Source organism: Vitis vinifera, chromosome 10, assembly GCF_030704535.1.
Source record: "Vitis vinifera cultivar Pinot Noir 40024 chromosome 10, ASM3070453v1".
Taxonomy (NCBI): Eukaryota; Viridiplantae; Streptophyta; class Magnoliopsida; order Vitales; family Vitaceae; genus Vitis; species Vitis vinifera.
Window position 1 is genome coordinate 12,567,470 of NC_081814.1, and position 16,963 is coordinate 12,584,432.

Genomic DNA, 16,963 nt, shown 5'->3' on the forward strand with positions numbered 1-16,963 from the left:
TTTTCTGTTGACAATCAAATAATGTTGTGGCATTATAGGTTAGACCACCCTAGTTTTTCATATTCAAAACTGTTATTTCCATCTTTGTTTAGAAACAAAAATTCTTCAATGTTTCAATGTGAGATCTGCCAATTGTCCAAATATCATCAAGTTTTCTTTCATGGTCAACATTACAAACAATCTAAACCATTCTCTCTTGTGCACAGTGATATATGAGGTCCCTCACTTGTCAAAAATATTATGGGTACAAAATGGTTCATCACATTTATAGTGACCACACTCGAGTTTGCTTGGTTTATTTGTCAAAAGAAAAATTAGAAGCTAAGAGTGTTTTAAAAAATTTCCATATTTTAAGAGTATTTTAAAAAATTTCCATAATATGGTTAAATCACAATTCCAAAATCAAATCAAGTTCTTCGAATTGACAATGGAAAAGATCACTTTTCTTCAATTCTTGGAAATTTCCTGTTAGGGCAAGGAATCATCCATCATTCTTCTTGTTTCGATATCCTTCAACAAAATTGGATTGCAGAGAGAAAGAATAGGCACCTTTTTAAGGTTGCTAGAGCACTCATATTCATGAATGGGGTTCCAAAAAATTATCAAGGAGAAAGTCAGTATTTGAGGAGATGGTTACCTTGAAGAAGAATGGAACTTGGGAACTAGTTGATTTGCTTAGAGGAAAGTTTCTCCTGGGTTGCAAATGGGTCCTCACCTTGAAATATAAGGCGGATGGCTCAATCAAAAGATAAAAGGCCAAACTTGTAGCTAAGGGGTTCACACAAATATATGGTATTGGCTACCAAGAAACTTTTGCCAATTCAGCTAAGATAAATACAATCTGTGTTATTTTATCTCTTGCAGCTAACTTTAAATGACCCTTACACCAACTAGATGGGAAGAGTACGTTCTTGAATTGCGAATCAGATGAAGAAGTCCTCATGGACTTATCACAGGGCTTCGAGAAAATTTATGGAGGTAAAGAAAGTGTGCAAACTTAAGAGGTCACTCTATGGATTGAAGCAATCTTCTAGAGCTTGGTTTAATAGATTTACCAAGTCAATTCAAAGTTATGGATACACTTAAAGTCAAGTCGACCATACTATGTTTTTTAAACAGATAGTTAGCTACAAGATTGCTATCCTAATAGTGTATGTGGTTGATATAATCCTAACTGACAGCAATCTTGAAGAGCTAGACAAACTTAAGAAGATTTCGGCAGGAAAGTTTTAAGATCAAGGACCTTGGACCACTCAAGACTTTTTCTTAGCATGGAGATTGTTAAATCCAAAGATGCAATTTGTGTATCTCAAAGAAAGTACGATATTGATCTACTTAAGGATATTGATCTTTTAGGATGCAAACCAATTGACACTCCTATAAATCAAAATTGTAAGTTGGGGACAACAAGTAATGCAACAACAGTGGACACGAGTTGATATCATAGGCTTGCAGGGAAGCCGATTTACTTGCATATACACAGCCAAATATTTCATTTGTTGTGAGTATACTTAGTTCTTGCATTCCCCTAGTGAGGAGCCTGTCAGAGTAGTGTTTAGAATCTTCAAGCATCTTAAAGAGACTCCTGGTAAAGGCCTAAATTTTGGGAAGGAGCATCTTTGAGTTGAGGTCTATACTGATACTGGTAAAGCCCTTCTTAGATTTCTTCAAAAATTTCCATATTCTTAGATTTCTTCCATCCCAAGCTATCCTCCTCATCTCTTCTAATTAAGCATGATTGCAGTCTTGGAAAAAAAGGTCTTCACACTCTTTCCAATTCCCAATCATGGAGTTGTCTATGAAAGTGAGGACTCTGCTGCCTCCCCCCCCAATCTGTTCTCACATCTCTACTATCCAAGACTCTTTTGCGATTGCTATATAAAATAACTCCCAAGGGCTTTTCCATGGAACTTTTACCGCATCATCTATTCTTCCAGAATTTTATACTTTTGCCATTACCCATATAGAAACAATTTATGCTTCTAAAGGCCTCCCCATCTGAATCTAATAGCCTTCCAAACCCACCCCATAGCCATCCCTAACCGCCCTCGAACACCAACACTTTCATCATCTCCACTCTCTAGTTATGACCTATTTCCAAAGGGTCTCCCTTAGTGTAGTAAATCTCCAATTCCATTTGCCACGCAAAGCCTTGTTGAGGGTATGAAGATTTTTTTATGGCAAAACCTACATTCTTCTTATTCAAACAGATAGTAGACCGATTAAGACTTCTTCTCAAGTGCTCCCCCGTCTAAAGGAAATCCCTCTAGATCTATTTCAGCTTTGAGCTCACCTTTTGGGAATGGCAAAAAGAGACATGCTTTGGTTTATGTTGTAGGATGTACATTTTGTTTTGCTTTCATTTGGAGACATACACTTACTTTTCCTTTTTGATCTTTTTTTTTTTAAAAAAAAAAAATCTTGGAAGAATTTATGATCCTCCCTTGTACTTACCAAGTTCAATGCAATAAATTATGAATCTTTGTGGGATGTTCCTTTTAAAATGTTGGATAGTTAAGAAGCAACAAGTTTGTGATTGAAGCTGTCTAATTGTGGACAAAGATGAGAAATATGAGGTTGATATAAGATGCATCTCAGGATATGGGGTTAGCTTTAATAGGAATATAAGAAAGTCTATTGGAATTATTTGAATATCTAATAGTAATAGATATTTGGAGGTGTTGGTCAACATATTGATATTATTGTTAATACTCATTGTAGTTGAAGTTGGCTTGATTGAAAACCTTGACACTCTAATATGTCTATACTTTATGAGAATTTATTTGTCACATTCTTGCATCAACAATTCCATGCTCTTTTCTTGTAGAGCAATGGGAGATGTCTCAGATCGTATAGGTCGTCCTACAGACAATGGACAGGTATCAATTTTAATTTATGCTCTTTTTATTTTGTTCATGAACTACTGTGTTGGATTTCAATTATACTCTAAATTATTTTTTTTGCAACCACTTGGACATGTTAACCATGTTTTAATTTTCTCTTCTCCATAGATTGGAATTATTGATCCTGATTGCAGATTAATTGGACTTCATTTATATGATGGATTATTTAAGGTATGTAGTCCTGACTGCTGATTATAACTTTTATATTCTATCCTCCTTTTTGTGTTTTTATGCCTGTTTGCTTAGAGATTCCAATAAGTTTTTAGATTTACTAATGCTTTAGAATTTGAAGAATTATCATCACAAGTTTGTTTCTTTAGGTGATTCCGTTTGATAATAAAGGACAGCTGAAGGAGGCGTTTAATATTAGGTATTTCTTTCTTTCCCTTTTGGTCCTCTAATAATAAATGACTGATTCTGGAGATGAATTTATCCATGATGGGGGAACTAAGACACGAATTCTTAATTTACTGGATATTACTACTGATGTTGTAAAAATATATATTTGTCACATCTTGCATTGGGTTTTATTAGTTGCTTTAGAGTGTCTAAGTAGCACAGCCTATTATTTCTTGAACCCTTGAGTAAGAATCACCTTGGATTTTAACAGATCTTTTTGATAGTGTAAATTATGTGAACCTGTTTACCTTTTTTTTTTGGTTTTGAATGATGGGCATTGAGTCTTTTCTGTGTTAGTTGTTTTGCTCATAATAAAATCTTTCTAAAATATATTTTACAGTAACAAAGTATATAACCCCTAACCCTCGGGGTACACCATAGAGATCATGGACTCATGGGCTCATATGAAGCCCAGGCTTTTTGGAAGAAATTATATGAAATAAATATCAATGAAACATATCTATCAAAAAATATCAATGAAACACAATGACCAAAACATTTACAGCTGACTTGTTAATGACCATTTTTTTTTTCCTTTTTTCCTTTTTTTAATTTCTTTATTTCTTTTGAGTGTTACTTAAATGCCCCAGGTACTAAGATTTGCCCTTCATGGTCAGTATAATAATGAAAAAAATTACCTATAAAAAAAAAAGAAAAAAAAGATTTGCCCCTCATGGTGCCTTTTTGAGTATTTTTCTTCCCATAAAAGGTAGTTCCATAGCTTCTGAGGAACTAGGCAATATATCAAAATGCACAAAACTGATTCCACACTACACTTGGTAATGTCAACAAAGATGCATTACACACACACATGGTAAGGGAATGGGATAGAGAATAAAATAGGTAGAAGTTGTGATGCAAAGCTACTTATTTGGAAAATTGATGGCTACAATCTCTATTGTTGCATCATGGTTTAGGAAAAAAAAAATTTAATATTTAAAAAAAAAGGTTTGTATTAAACAAAAACAAGGGGTATACACGGTGTATGTAAGGTAAACAAAAGACCAAATAAGAGGCATGAAGATATAAAAACTAGCAACCGTGCCCTATAGAGAACATAACCAATCCACAAAATCTAACAGGGTCAAAGAACCATTCCCAATAAACAATCTAACCCAATCCTAAAAAAGATACAAGAAAGTGTTTGGTCCATGCTTTCACAATTGTCAAAAGCTTTCCTATTTCTCTCTCTCCAAAAGGTCCAAAACAAACACAACGGAGCAACCTTCCAAGCCTTTTTTCTTTTCTTTTTTTCTAACAAAGGACCCATGCTAGCTCAGAAGGACCCTTCTAATTGAAGAGTGCATCACTCATTGGACACCAAAAAGCGTAAAAATCAATTGTTGCAAAATGTGAGCTTTCAAACAATGAATGAGAATATGGTCTCCCATTTCTTCTTCTTTCTTACACATGTAGCATCTATTAGGAATCCTCTAGCTTCTCCTTTTGAGTTGATCTAAAGTAAAAATCTTGACCGAATTTGCTTCCCAAACAAAGAAGCTAATTCTCGATGGCACTTAAGAATTCCATACCGTATCATAAGGGAACAATTCCACTCTCCTATTTGCCAAAGAGGAATAGAAGGACTTAATTGAAAAAGTGTAAGCAACCATATCATAACATCATCAATATCCAAAGTAGTGGAGTGTTCATACAACCTCCTAATCATGCAATTGCCCTGTAAAAATATGACTCTAGCTACCATATTCCGAAAGGTCACCCACCCAAGCATTGTTTGAAGTAGCTATAGAATGGAGTTTCAAAAACAATTCCCTTAAAGATGTGTTCCTACATCACTCGTCCTTCTAAAACCTCACCCTATTCCTAAACCCAACCTTAAAACCTGTTTTATCCTTGAAAACCTACCAATTGCCTTTGATTACCTGTTGTGCCCCCGCACTATACCCTTCTCTCACTTCTTTAATGCACCACCCCTCTTCATCTTGCTCATACTTTCTTACAATTACCCGTTTCCAGTGATGATTCCTTTCATTTACAAATCTCTAAGACCATTTTCCCAAAAGAGCCTTACTAAAGATAGATATTTTTTTGATACCCAAGCCTTCTTGCCTTTGATTACCTGCTGCGCCCCCGCACTATACCCTTCTCTCACTTCTTTAATGCACCACCCCTCTTCATCTTGCTCATAATTTCTTACAATTTCCCGTTTCCAGTGATGATTCCTTTCATTTACAAATCTCTTAAGACCATTTTCCCTAAAGAGCCTTACTAAAGATAGATATTTTTTTGATACCCAAGCCTTCTTTCTATTTCTCTAAGCAAACAATAGATCAATTCACCAAATGTGTTTTTTTTTTAAAAGCCCCTTTTCCCCACAAAAGTACCTTTGAATCAATCTAATAGTTACCCTCCTTGGGATGACAAAAAGAGACATGAAATAAATCGACAAACTAGACAAAATACTCTTTACTAGTCTGCCTTCCACCTTTTGAAAGGTACTATATATTCCACAAAGCAGGCCTTTTATAGAATCTTTATTCCACCCCTTCCAAAACTCTAGAAGATTTATAAGGGGCTCCCAATAGGAGGTCTAGACCTTGTTCAATGTAAATGAGATTCTTGATTGGTTTAAGAGAGGCAGGATACATCTGGGTATTCCTCTTTTTCCAAATTATCTCTTTTTTTTTTTTTTTTTTGATAGGTAAAGGAAAATTTCATTAAACGCCAAAGAGGCTAAAGAGTATACACAGAGTATACCAAGGAACAAAAGAACAAAAGACAATAAGGCAACAAGTCTGTCCCTTACTTGGTAGCTAACCAGTCTACAAAATTAATCAAAGAGAAAGTGTGTTCCTCTATATATACCCTAGCCCAATTCACAAAAGTGTACAAAAAAATAGATTTAATTTCTTGGTCATTCCTCTCAACATCGTCGAAGGCCCTCCTATTCCTTTCTTTCCAAATGGTCCACAACAAGCAGAGAAGGGCAGCTCTCCAAGCTTTCTCCCTTTTCTTGCCCACAAAAGAACCATGCCATCCCAAGCGGTTCCTCCTAACAGAGGAGTGCATCACTCACTGCACCCCAAATATCTCATTTAATGTCTATTTAAGCTTACTAAGTGTTTTCCTTAAACCTGGATTTCTGACCTCCCAATGGAGTCGTTGAGAATGGGGAATATGTTTTAGATGCATTTATAGATTCTTATTTACAAGAAACTTGTTCTACTAAATGGAGTCTTGCTTCTTCCGCATTGATTCCAAATCCTTTGAGGTGAGGATTGTCTGGTCAAAGGGTAGGGGTGAGGTGCAGATAGTGGAGAAAGGTAAAGGCTTCCGAAGATGGATCAAGGCAAGTAGAGGGGTAGTGGTGTAGTTTCTGAAGTCGATTGAAGCATGCTGCAAATGGAGAGGGAAGAAACTATTCAAGGGAGACGTGAATGATCGAGGTAGGAGGTTTAGAATAGAAATGCGTCAAAATGATGTTGGACGTTACCTCTTGCTTTCGGTCCTTTTAGAAGATGATAGGAGATATTTCATTATTATACCAAAGGGGTTTGACCTCTTGGGTTGGGACTTATTCAGAAGCAAGTTAGCTAGAATTGGTGATGGCTCTAAGCATGGAGCAGAGGACTCTGGCACCTATGGTGGAGGGAATGAAACTTCTCTTGTAAGGCCTGGTTTAAGCTATGTAGACGCATTCAAGAGGAAGGCTAAAGGAAGAAGTGAGGAAGTTTGGGTTGAAGTAGGGAACGAGGCTTACACTTCCAAACTGAAAGATCTCAGACGCTGTTTGGTGGGAAGATGGAATGCCGAGAATGAGGCAGCTCCCGACTTAAGGGTGGTGGAGATTTGGGCAAACACCTATTGGAGTTTCAGTGGTCAAGTGAGTGTAGCCTCCTTAAGTGATTCCTTGTTTCTTTTTGAATTTTCTAAAGTGGGAGATGCTCAAAAAGTGCTGGAGGAGGGGAGCCGATGCCTCAATGGTGTCTGATTATCTTTAGACCGGTGGGCTCCAATTGTGGGGTGCTCTAGGAGGGAATTCTAGAGGGATGTATCTTGGGTGAGAATCCCAGGGTTGCCGCTTCAGTTCTGGAGTATAGAGTTCTTTAAAAGGGTGGGGGATGCTTGTGGGGGCTTTGTAGATGTGGATGAGGAGACCAAAAATCTAGTTACAGGAAGGGGGCTAGAATCCTTGTTAAGAACAATGGAAAGGAGGTGCCTGGAAGTTTAGAGGTAATAGCGAGGTTTGCTTCGTTCTCTATCCCATTATGGTGGGAGAACTCGGTTTGGTTCTCGGCTCTTTAGGTGGCGAATAGTTTAAAGATTCAAAGGGAAGGTGAACCAGAGAGCAGGGCCTCCCTTCAGCAGGAGGAAGGGGGGTGTGAGTCACCCAAGATGATGCGCGTGAAAGGGATGTGCTATGGAGAAGGAAACTCTGATGCAGCCGTAGGTGATGGAGTCTCTGGATGGGGGCTCTGGATTCCGGAGGAAAAGGCTAGGATAGTAGGCTGTGAAGACCCTGCTTCTATGCAAGAGGATGCTGGGTTGGTGGAGGAGACGAGCGACACGACAGGGAGTGGGTCGGCTGCAGTAGTCAGGAGGGACGGAAAGCTGATTTTTGGCGGTGGAAGGAGACCTGTGGATGGGCTGGGCGGGGAAATTTCTAAGTGGGCCGAGTTGAGAGGGCCATCTGGCAGTGGGAAGCCCAGTCTCCATCGGGCCAAGTTTCCTTTTAAAAGACCAGGCTTGGGCTTATATAAAAAGAAAGGGAAATGGGCTGTGATTGTTAGGCCCAATAACTTAAAAGGGACTAAAAAGGGGCTAGCCCAAGAATCAATCCAAGACTCAATCCTAGGGCTCCCTGCCTTTAAGTTGGGGGAGCTCAAGACGAAGTTTCAGAAGCCTAGATTTGCTGGGGAGAGTTCAGGGAAGAAGGCGACCCCGCTGGACCAAGGCAGCAGGGAATCGCCTTTGAAAAGTCATTCGCCAGGTATGTTTCCTAGATCGACTACCTTTGGGGGGGTGTCCGGGGAGTTTTCTGGCTTTTCTTCGCCTTCTACTTAGGGAATGGGGGACTTTGTGGAGTATCCGTTGGCATGGCAGTCTGAGGAGACGTGTGACGATCCTTTGGAGGTTGAGGTGCCGCTGAGGGTGATCCTCAAGAATGGTCGATCCTTCATCGTGCCAGAGGGGGTAACCCCTAAGTCTCGGGGTAAGGAGTTTCAGACGCCACCTCTTCACATAACTGTAGCAGGAGAAGGGGAAAAGGTCAAATCCCCTTGGGTAAATAAGAAATTCCTGGGATTTTGTAAGACGGTGGGGGTCTTGATTAAAGGCTTTGAAGAGGACATTTTGAGAATCCTTAAGGAGATTGAGAATAGAAGAGGTGTTATCAGGAAGCCTAATGATAGCAAGAGAGGAACATTGTCTGCTTCAAGGAAGGAAAGGGAGCTGAAGAAGCTTGTCAGTACTATTAACTATGATGGGCTGGCTGGAAGAGAGACAGAAGAAGGGGAGTTGGGAAGGCAAATTACTGTGGTTCCTTATGAAGCTTAAAATAATGTCCTGGAACGTTAGAGGGTTGCATGACCCTGATAAAAGAATGGTTATTAAGTCGATGGTGAGAAGACACAAACCAGATTTGGTGTGTTTTCAGGAGACAAAAATGAAAGAAATGTCTGATAGGATTGTAAGAAGCTTGGGGATTGGTAGATATTTGGGGTGGGTTTCCTTAGATGCAAGGGACTCGGCAGGTGGGGTGCTAGTGATGTGGGATAAGAGAGTCTTGGAAGTGTTGGAGGCTGAAGTGGGCTCTTTTTCCATTTCTTGCTGTTTTAAAAATTGCGAGGAGGGTTTTGTGTGGGTCTTCTCTGGTTTATATGGACGGTGTAACGGTAAGGAGAGGAGGGAGTTGTGGGAGGAGCTAGCCGCTGTCAAGGGGCTTTGGGGTGATCCGTGGTGTATAGCAGGGGATTTCAATGTAGTGAGGTTCCCAGTTGAAAAGAATAATGGCAGACAGATGTCAACCATGATGAGGGATTTTTCAGGCTTTATAGAGGAGTTTGAATTAGTTGATCCTCCTCTTGGAGGTGGAACTTTCACTTGGAGTGGAGGGGAAGGAGGATCCTTAAATGCTCGGTTAGACCGCTTTCTGTTTTCAGGAGATTGGGAGGAACGGGTGTCGGGGGCAATGCAAGTTCTTCTTCCAAGACCTGTTTCTAACCACTGGCTGATCTTGTTAGACTATGGAGGGATGAGAACAGGTAAAAACCCGTTTAGGTTTGAAAATATGTGGCTAAGGGTGGAAGGTTTCATGGACAAGTTTAAAGATTGGTGGCAGTCCTACAGTTTTAGGGGGAAACCTAGCTTTGTGCTTGCAAAGAAGCTTCAGGCTTTGAAATATGATTTGAAGAGGTGGAATAAAGAGGCCCTTGGCAATGTGACAATTAGGAAGGATGTTGCCTTGGAGAAGTTAAACTTTTGGGGCAGTTTAGAAAGGTTTGGTCCTCTTTTGGAGGAAGATAGGAATAGCCAGCGGATAGCTAGAGATGAATTTAGCCACTATGCCATCCTTGAAGAAATTTCTTGGAGGCAGAAGTCTAGGGCTCTTTGGCTAAAGGAGGGAGATAGCAATACTAAGTTTTTTCACCGTATGGCCAATGCAAGGAGGAGGGGAAATTTTATCAGCAACTTGACAATTAGGGGTGTTCGGCTGAGTAAAGAGGAGGAGCTTAGAGAAAGGATTGGATCTTATTTTAAATCCCTGTTTGAGGAACCTCGGGTGAGAAGATCAGATGTGGAGTCAAGTCTAATTAAAACTCTTGCTGCTTTGGATAATGAGTCTTTGGAGGGGCATTTTTCGAAAGAGGAGGTTTACAAAGCTATCTCAGAGTTGGGGGGAGATAAGGCTCCAGGGTCGGATGGTTTGACGTTGGCATTCTAGAAGTTTTGTTGGCCTATTGTTGGGGGGAAGTGATGCAGGTCTTTGAGGAATTCCATGTGCACAATACTGTTTTTCGTAGCCATAATGCAACTTTTTTAGTGCTTATCCCGAAGAAAGAGGGAGCTAGTGATGTGCAGGATTTTAGACCCATCAGCCTATTAGGGAGTCTTTATAAAATTATTGCCAAAGTCCTAGCAAATAGGCTGAAAAGAGTGATGGGAAAACTAGTTTCGTACAGTCAGAACGCTTTTGTGGAAGGGAGACAGATATTAGATGCGGTTTTGGTAGCTAATGAGGCGATAGACTCAAGGAAGCAAAGCGTCGGTGCAGGTTTAGTGTGCAAATTGGACATTGAAAAGGCTTATGATCACGTAATTGGAGGTTCCTTCTCTCAGTCTTGGAGAAAATGGGGTTTGGGCCCAAGTGGCGTAGTTGGATATTTTTCTGCATATCAACTGTGAAAATGGCAGTTTTGGTGAATGACACTCCCACAGAGTTTTTTTCAACTTGTAGAGGCCTAAGGCAGGGAGCCCCACTCTCACCTTATCTATTTGTGCTAATCATGGAAGCTTTTAGTAGCTTAATCTCAAAAGCTGAGGAGAAAGGTTTCATTAGAGGATTCAGGGTAATGGGGAGAAATGGAGAAGGGGCTTCGGTTTCCCATCTCTTGTTCGCCGACGACACTCTTCTTTTTTGCGAGGATAATAGGAACCAGTTGGTTTTTTGGAAGTGGGTTGTTATTTGTTTTGAAGTGGTTTCAGGCCTAAAAATAAATTTGAAGAAAAGTGAAATTATCCCAGTTGGGGGAGTGGAGGATGTGGACAGAGCCGCTGCGGTTTTTGGGTGTAAAGTAGGGAATTTCCCTACTACTTATCTAGGCTTACCTCTTGGAGCCCCTCATAATTCATGTAGAGTTTGGGATGTGGTAAAGAAAAGATTCAAGAGAAAATTGGCTACATGGAAAAAACAATATCTTTCTAAGGGAGGTCGTCTTACCCTCATCAAGAGCACCCTCTCAAATCTCCCCATCTATTTTTTGTCACTTTTTGTAATCCCAAGGAAAGTGAGAATTAGATTGGAGAAAATTCAAAGGGAGATGTGGAGGGGAGAAGAAGGTTCCACTTGGTAAGATGGACGGCTATTTGCAAAGATAAGAGGTATGGAGGTTTGGGGTTAAGACACTTGAAGGAATTCAATCATGCTTTACTTGAAAAATGGCTTTGGAGATTTTCTTTAGAAAGAGAGTTTTTGGAGGAAAGTCATTGTTGGTAAATTTGGAGAGGGGGAAGGGGGTTGAACCACTAGAGAGGTAAGGGAGTCCTATGGGATGAGCCTTTGGAAAGACATTAGAAAGGGATGAGAGGAGTTCTTCCTCAGAACTAGTGTTTGTATTGGAAATGGTAGACGTACCAGATTTTGGTGGGACTATTGGGTTGGAGATTCTAAGCTGAAGGAGCTCTTTCCTTTGCTCTTCAGAATTGCAACCCATAATTCTGCTGTAGTGGCTGATCTTTGGGGGAGACAAGGAGGTGGTGGCGGGGGATGGGAGGTGCACTTTAGAAGACCCTTTCATGATTGGGAATTGGAGGAGGTGAATCGTTTTCTAATTCACATCTCTGAAGTAAAGGTTCAAGAAGGGGAGGATTCTCTAATTTGGAAGATTGAGAGGAAAGGAAAGTTCAGTGTTAAATCTTACTATCGGTCTTTAAAGGTGGAGAACAACCCCTTATTTCCAGCAAAGGAGGTATGGGGTTCGTGTGCCCCTTTAAGAACTCGTTTTTTTGCTTGGGAAGCTGTTTAGGGTAAAATTTCTACTGTTGATATGTTAATGAGGAGGGGTTGGTCTATGGTTAATAGATGCAATCTTTGTAAGGAGAATGAGGAATCGGCGGATCATATTCTAATTCATTGCGGTAAGACAAAGGAGCTTTGGACTGTGGTGCTCTCTTTTTTTGGGGTGGTGTGGGTGTTCCCGAACTCAGTGAGAAATTTGCTTCTTGAATGGAAAATTAAGGGCCTAGAAAAGAAGAGGAGTGTAGTTTGGAAAATGGCGCCTATTTGTTTGTTTTGGTGTATTTGGGGAGAGCGGAATAGAAGAGTGTTCCAAGAAGAAGAGGAGTCAGATACGAGCTTGAAGAATCTCTTCCTTCGGTCTCTTCTTGAATGGTCTCAACAGTTCATGGACGTGGACTATCTCTCTTTTATGAATGTGTTGGGTGGTTGATTTGTTGGTCATCTTTGGCATTTCTAGGTTTTTGTTTTTCCTTTGTTTCCTTGGGTGAGGCTTTCTTTGTATACTGCCGGTGTACTTAGGGAGTGCCCCCTGTTTTGGCGTGTTCTAATATGATTTCTTCTCTTGGTTTATAAAAAAAAATAGGCTTATCTTGATCCACTAGTTGCACCTAACAAGTTAACAATTCAATAGACTCCCAAAAGAACAAGCTAGATAAAAATGCAAAAAATGGAGGAGGATCAGTTCCGTAACGAAGGTTGCCAACATATTCACTTGTTGGGTTATGAACATAGGTCTCCACAAGAAAGAATCTCTGAAGGAAGCTCTTGGCCATGTGAGGTGGACAGTGTTGGTTTGCAGTGGAGTAAAAAAATTTTGACCTTTCTATGGAGGAGGTTAGGGGAAAACTGAGAGGGGTTATTGTGGAAAAGGGCAGAGGTTTTTTTTTTTACTAGATTAGGTTTGGGGATTTGAGTTTGCAACTCTTGTTAGAAAGGGTAGAAGATTATTGCAGGGATGAGGATTTGGAAAGATGGAACAAAGGTTGGGTGGAGGGGGGCAGGAGGGGGGGAGGAGGTTCAGGTTGGAACGACACTCAAATGAGGCAGGGAAGTTTTTACTTTGCTCTGTTGTGGTTGAAGAGGAAAAGAGGTTCTCGTTGGTTTTCCGTGAAGGAGGGTTTCATGGGGGATGGCCGATTCTAGTAGAGAAGCTGCGTTATTTAGGTGTAGCCCCCTTCAATTGAGGCTAGGAGAGTGAGCCCCCCCTGCTAAATCAAGGAGCACTTGTAGGGAGGAGACAACCCATGGGTCTTTTGCTAATGCAATAAGAAAGCCTTGTGGAGTGGCAGGGGAAGCAGTTTGGGTTCAAATTGGAGAAAGTGAGGTGCGAGCCAGGGAGGAGTCTCCGCGCAATTATTTGGTTGGTTGGTTTGATGAGGGGTGAGAGCAGCCATCTGACTTTTCCTTTTTGAAATCTTTTTGTGATTGCTCTTTGGTCTCTGAAGAGGGGGTGGGTGTTGAAGATTTCAGGTTTTGGAGTTACCTTGCTCTGGTTTGATTTTGAGTCTTGCTGAGGCAAAAAGGGTGCTTGCCAGAGGTTCTCGAAGGGTTAAGGAAAGAGTGCTGCACCCGGCAAGGTGGACTCCCGAGGCTAGTTGTCTAGGCAAGGGGGGTCGTGCCAAGGAGATGTGGGTGAGGGTGTTAGGTTTCCTGTTACACCTTTGGAGTTAGGTGGTGTTTAAGAAGATTGGGGATGAATGTGGAGGGTTTGTCGTTGTGGATGAAGACACAACTTTAATGACTAATCTACACTAGGCCAGGATTTTGGTGCATCCTGTTGGGAGTTCTTTACCTAGCTTGTTGCAAGTGGTAGTGGGCAATTCTAGCTTCTCTTTACAATTGTGGTGGGAAACTCCGTCGGATTTTTCGTTTGTGGAGCCGATAAGAAGAAATTGTGTGCCTAGTGAGCAAAAGGTTGTGGGGAGGAGTGGAGGTCTCCTCACGCACCGACAAAGCGAGAGGATGGGGATGCATCCGTTGAGTACTATAGGAGCTATCGAGTCGCTTTGCTGCAGGTCTAAAGCGGCGGGAGAGGGTGCTGCAGGCTTTGACGCAAAATCTGTCACAGTAGGCTTGACTTGTTGCAGGCCGAGGTTGGTAGGAGAGGCTATAGTGGTTTCTACAACAATTTCTGTTTGGGGGGGTTACAATTGTAATGGGAGAAAGTGGGGTAGTTGGGCCTGTTGCCTTTGTGAAGGATGGTGGGGAGGTTCTTGGGCCAACAGGGGTTGGAAGAGGCCCGCGGTGGTGTAGTTGGAGATGCCTCTTTGTCGTTGGATTCAAGAGGGGTGGGTTCACTATTTTTGGGTCTGGCCCAAGCTTGTATCCTTCGCAAAGGCGGGCCTTTAAGTGGAGCTTTAAAAGGCAGAGCAAGCTTGCTAGGGCTCAATTCTTCTGCAAAGAAGGTGCAAGAGGGGTGTGTTCTTCTTGTGCGAGAGAGCAAAGGAGGGGGCAGTTTTGGTGGTTCAGTCGGGAGAAGAGGGCAGGGTACAACCTCAGATGAGGAGCCCAAAGTCAAGTTGCCCCACGGTCCTAATGTTTTTTTCTTGTGTGATGAGGGCAGTGAACCTTTTCCTATGGATTCGTTATCTTCTCGAGTTGCAAATTACTGATGAGGCACTTGTGGCGGAGGCGAATAGGCTTACAAGGTCTTTTCTTCTCTCCTTGGGTCCTCAAAGCACGGGTTGTCAGTCGCTGAATATTTTGCAGGATGGCAACATGCTAGATCACTCAAGGAAGGTATTGAAGGAACCCTTTGGTATGGAGTTAGTTGCCTGGGCCGAGGAGATGGAACTTCTAAGGGATGTGGAAATTGAGGTCTTGGGGGGGGAGAATATTAGCAGCCTTCTCAATGGTTTTGTTGAGTTCAGTAATCGTTTAGGGATGTGAGAAAGAAATTTGTGCTTTAATAAAAAAAAATGGAGTTAAGAAAAGGGTGGGGGATAAGAATGTCAAGGGCTAAAAAAAGGTTTTCTTCCTGTTTTAAGAGGGAAATTTTTAAGTTAGAGTGCTCAATTAATTATAATAGCTCTCCATTCGTTGCTAGGGGAAAGGAGAGTGGGGCTAGGGTTTGAGGGAAGAGGGTGCTTCCGGTTGTAGGGTTCTCTCGTTGGTTTTGTTTTTCTGTTTAGTTAAGGCAGCTTGTTGTTAGGGTGGTGGGTATTTCTCCTTTTTTCCTTCTTTGGCTTGCTTTTGGGCCTAATTTGTATACTCCATGTGTACTTTTTTGCGCCTTTTTGCAAGCGCTGTAATATATCTTTGCTTACCTATCAAAAAATAGGAGGTCCAAATAGGCGGTTGGGAAGGCACTCACCTTGCAGCCTAAAACCTCAACAAGATCCTCTAGATTTGAGACCTCTCCAATTAGGATTTGCTCACTTTTTTCCTGGTTGATCTTTAACCTTGATAAACCCTCAAACCACATAAAAACCCAACTCAGGTACTTTAGATTCTCCTTCCTAGAATCATAAAAAATGAGAGTATCATCTGCAAATAACAAATGGGAAATCCCCACCCCACTTTGTCTCTTCCCCTTGCTGGAAAGCCATTAATAAACCCTCCCTCCTTTATCCTTACAAGAATGAAGGAGAGTCTCCATTGCCAAGATGAACAAATAAGAGGACAGAGGATCTCTTTGTTTCAAACCTTTAGAGCTTTGAAAAAAACCTGATGGAGACCCATTGACCGAGTTAAAGAAACAAACTGTAGAAATGCATCATCTAATCTGATTAATCCACTTGGAGCCAAAACCATTTTTTCCAAAATTATGAGTACAAAACTCTATTTTACATGGTCATAAGCTTTTTCAATATCAAGCTTACAAATGATCTCTCTCAAGTTTTCTTTAAGTTTAGAATCAATGACCTTATTTGCTATAAAAACAACATCCAAAATTTGTCTTCTTGCCATAAAAGCATTATGAAAATCCAAGACTAAGTTACTCACCACTTTCTTAAGTTGATTGGCTAAGACCTTTACTAGTAGCTTGTGTAAGCCTCCTACCAAGCTAATTAGGTTAAAGTCGTTTAGGCCTTCTGCCCCCCTTTTTTTAGAACCAAGACTACAACAAAAAACCCATCACCTCCTTTTTGACTTTATTCTAACAAAACTGCCAAAAGGCCATGAAGAAGTCATCCGAACTAGGAGTTTTATCCTCGCTTAAGCTAGATAAAGCAGCAAGGATGTGCTCCAAGAGAAGGGGACCTCCAGAGTTTCTAAAGCAATGTTATGCAAGGAACCAAAGGCTAACCCACTAATGCTTGGCCTTCACTCCCCCGACTCAAACAATCTCAAGCAAAAAGTATTTGTCACAGCTTTAATTTCAATTTCCTCAGTTAACATTTCACCATTTACCCTTATCTTGGCTATAAATATTCTTCTTCTTCAAGCATTGGCCACTTATGAAAAAAAATAGTGTTCTCATCCCCCTCTTTTAGCCAAAGTTCTCTTGATTTTTGTCCCCAAGAGATTTCCTCTAATGCTGCCCATTTTTTAAGGTCCTTCACCACCCCCCTTCTAACCTCCCTTTCCTCTATTGTGAGACACCTTTTCCTTTCCTTTGCATCCCAAATACCTAATTGTGATAAGGCAACAAGCTTCTTGCTAGAGACATTACCAAAAACCGCCTTATTATAGGCTTTAAGATCTTTCTTCTAAGCTTTAAGCTTAACTGTGAAAATATGGCTAAAGGAACCTTGTACACCATAACCCTCCCTCCAGCTCTGGATAAACTCTTTAAAACCTTCCACTTGGCCACATGTTTTCAAAATGAAAAGGTGTTTTTCCTTTCCTTATCCTACCACCATTAAGTTGGATGGGGGATGATCTAAGACTGGTTTTGGAAGAATGCTTTGGAACAAGCCGCTAAATTAATTTTCCCAATCTTCAGAAACAAGAAAACAGCTCAGCCTAGAAGCTAAGCCTATTATTTAACCCACCAGTCTAAGTAAAAGCTTCCACAAAT

General features: G+C 40.9%; 1 protein-coding gene across 1 annotated transcript in view; it reads left to right on the plus strand.

The window, feature by feature from the left end:
* LOC100256664 (DNA damage-binding protein 1) overlaps positions 1-16,963 on the plus strand; it is a 50,361-nt gene that overhangs the window by 16,750 nt on the left and 16,648 nt on the right. The window contains exons 5-7 of the mRNA XM_002280699.4: positions 2,828-2,879; positions 3,012-3,074; positions 3,224-3,273. Coding sequence (XP_002280735.1) covers positions 2,828-2,879; positions 3,012-3,074; positions 3,224-3,273 — 165 coding nt within the window. The remainder of the gene's footprint in view (positions 1-2,827; positions 2,880-3,011; positions 3,075-3,223; positions 3,274-16,963) is intronic.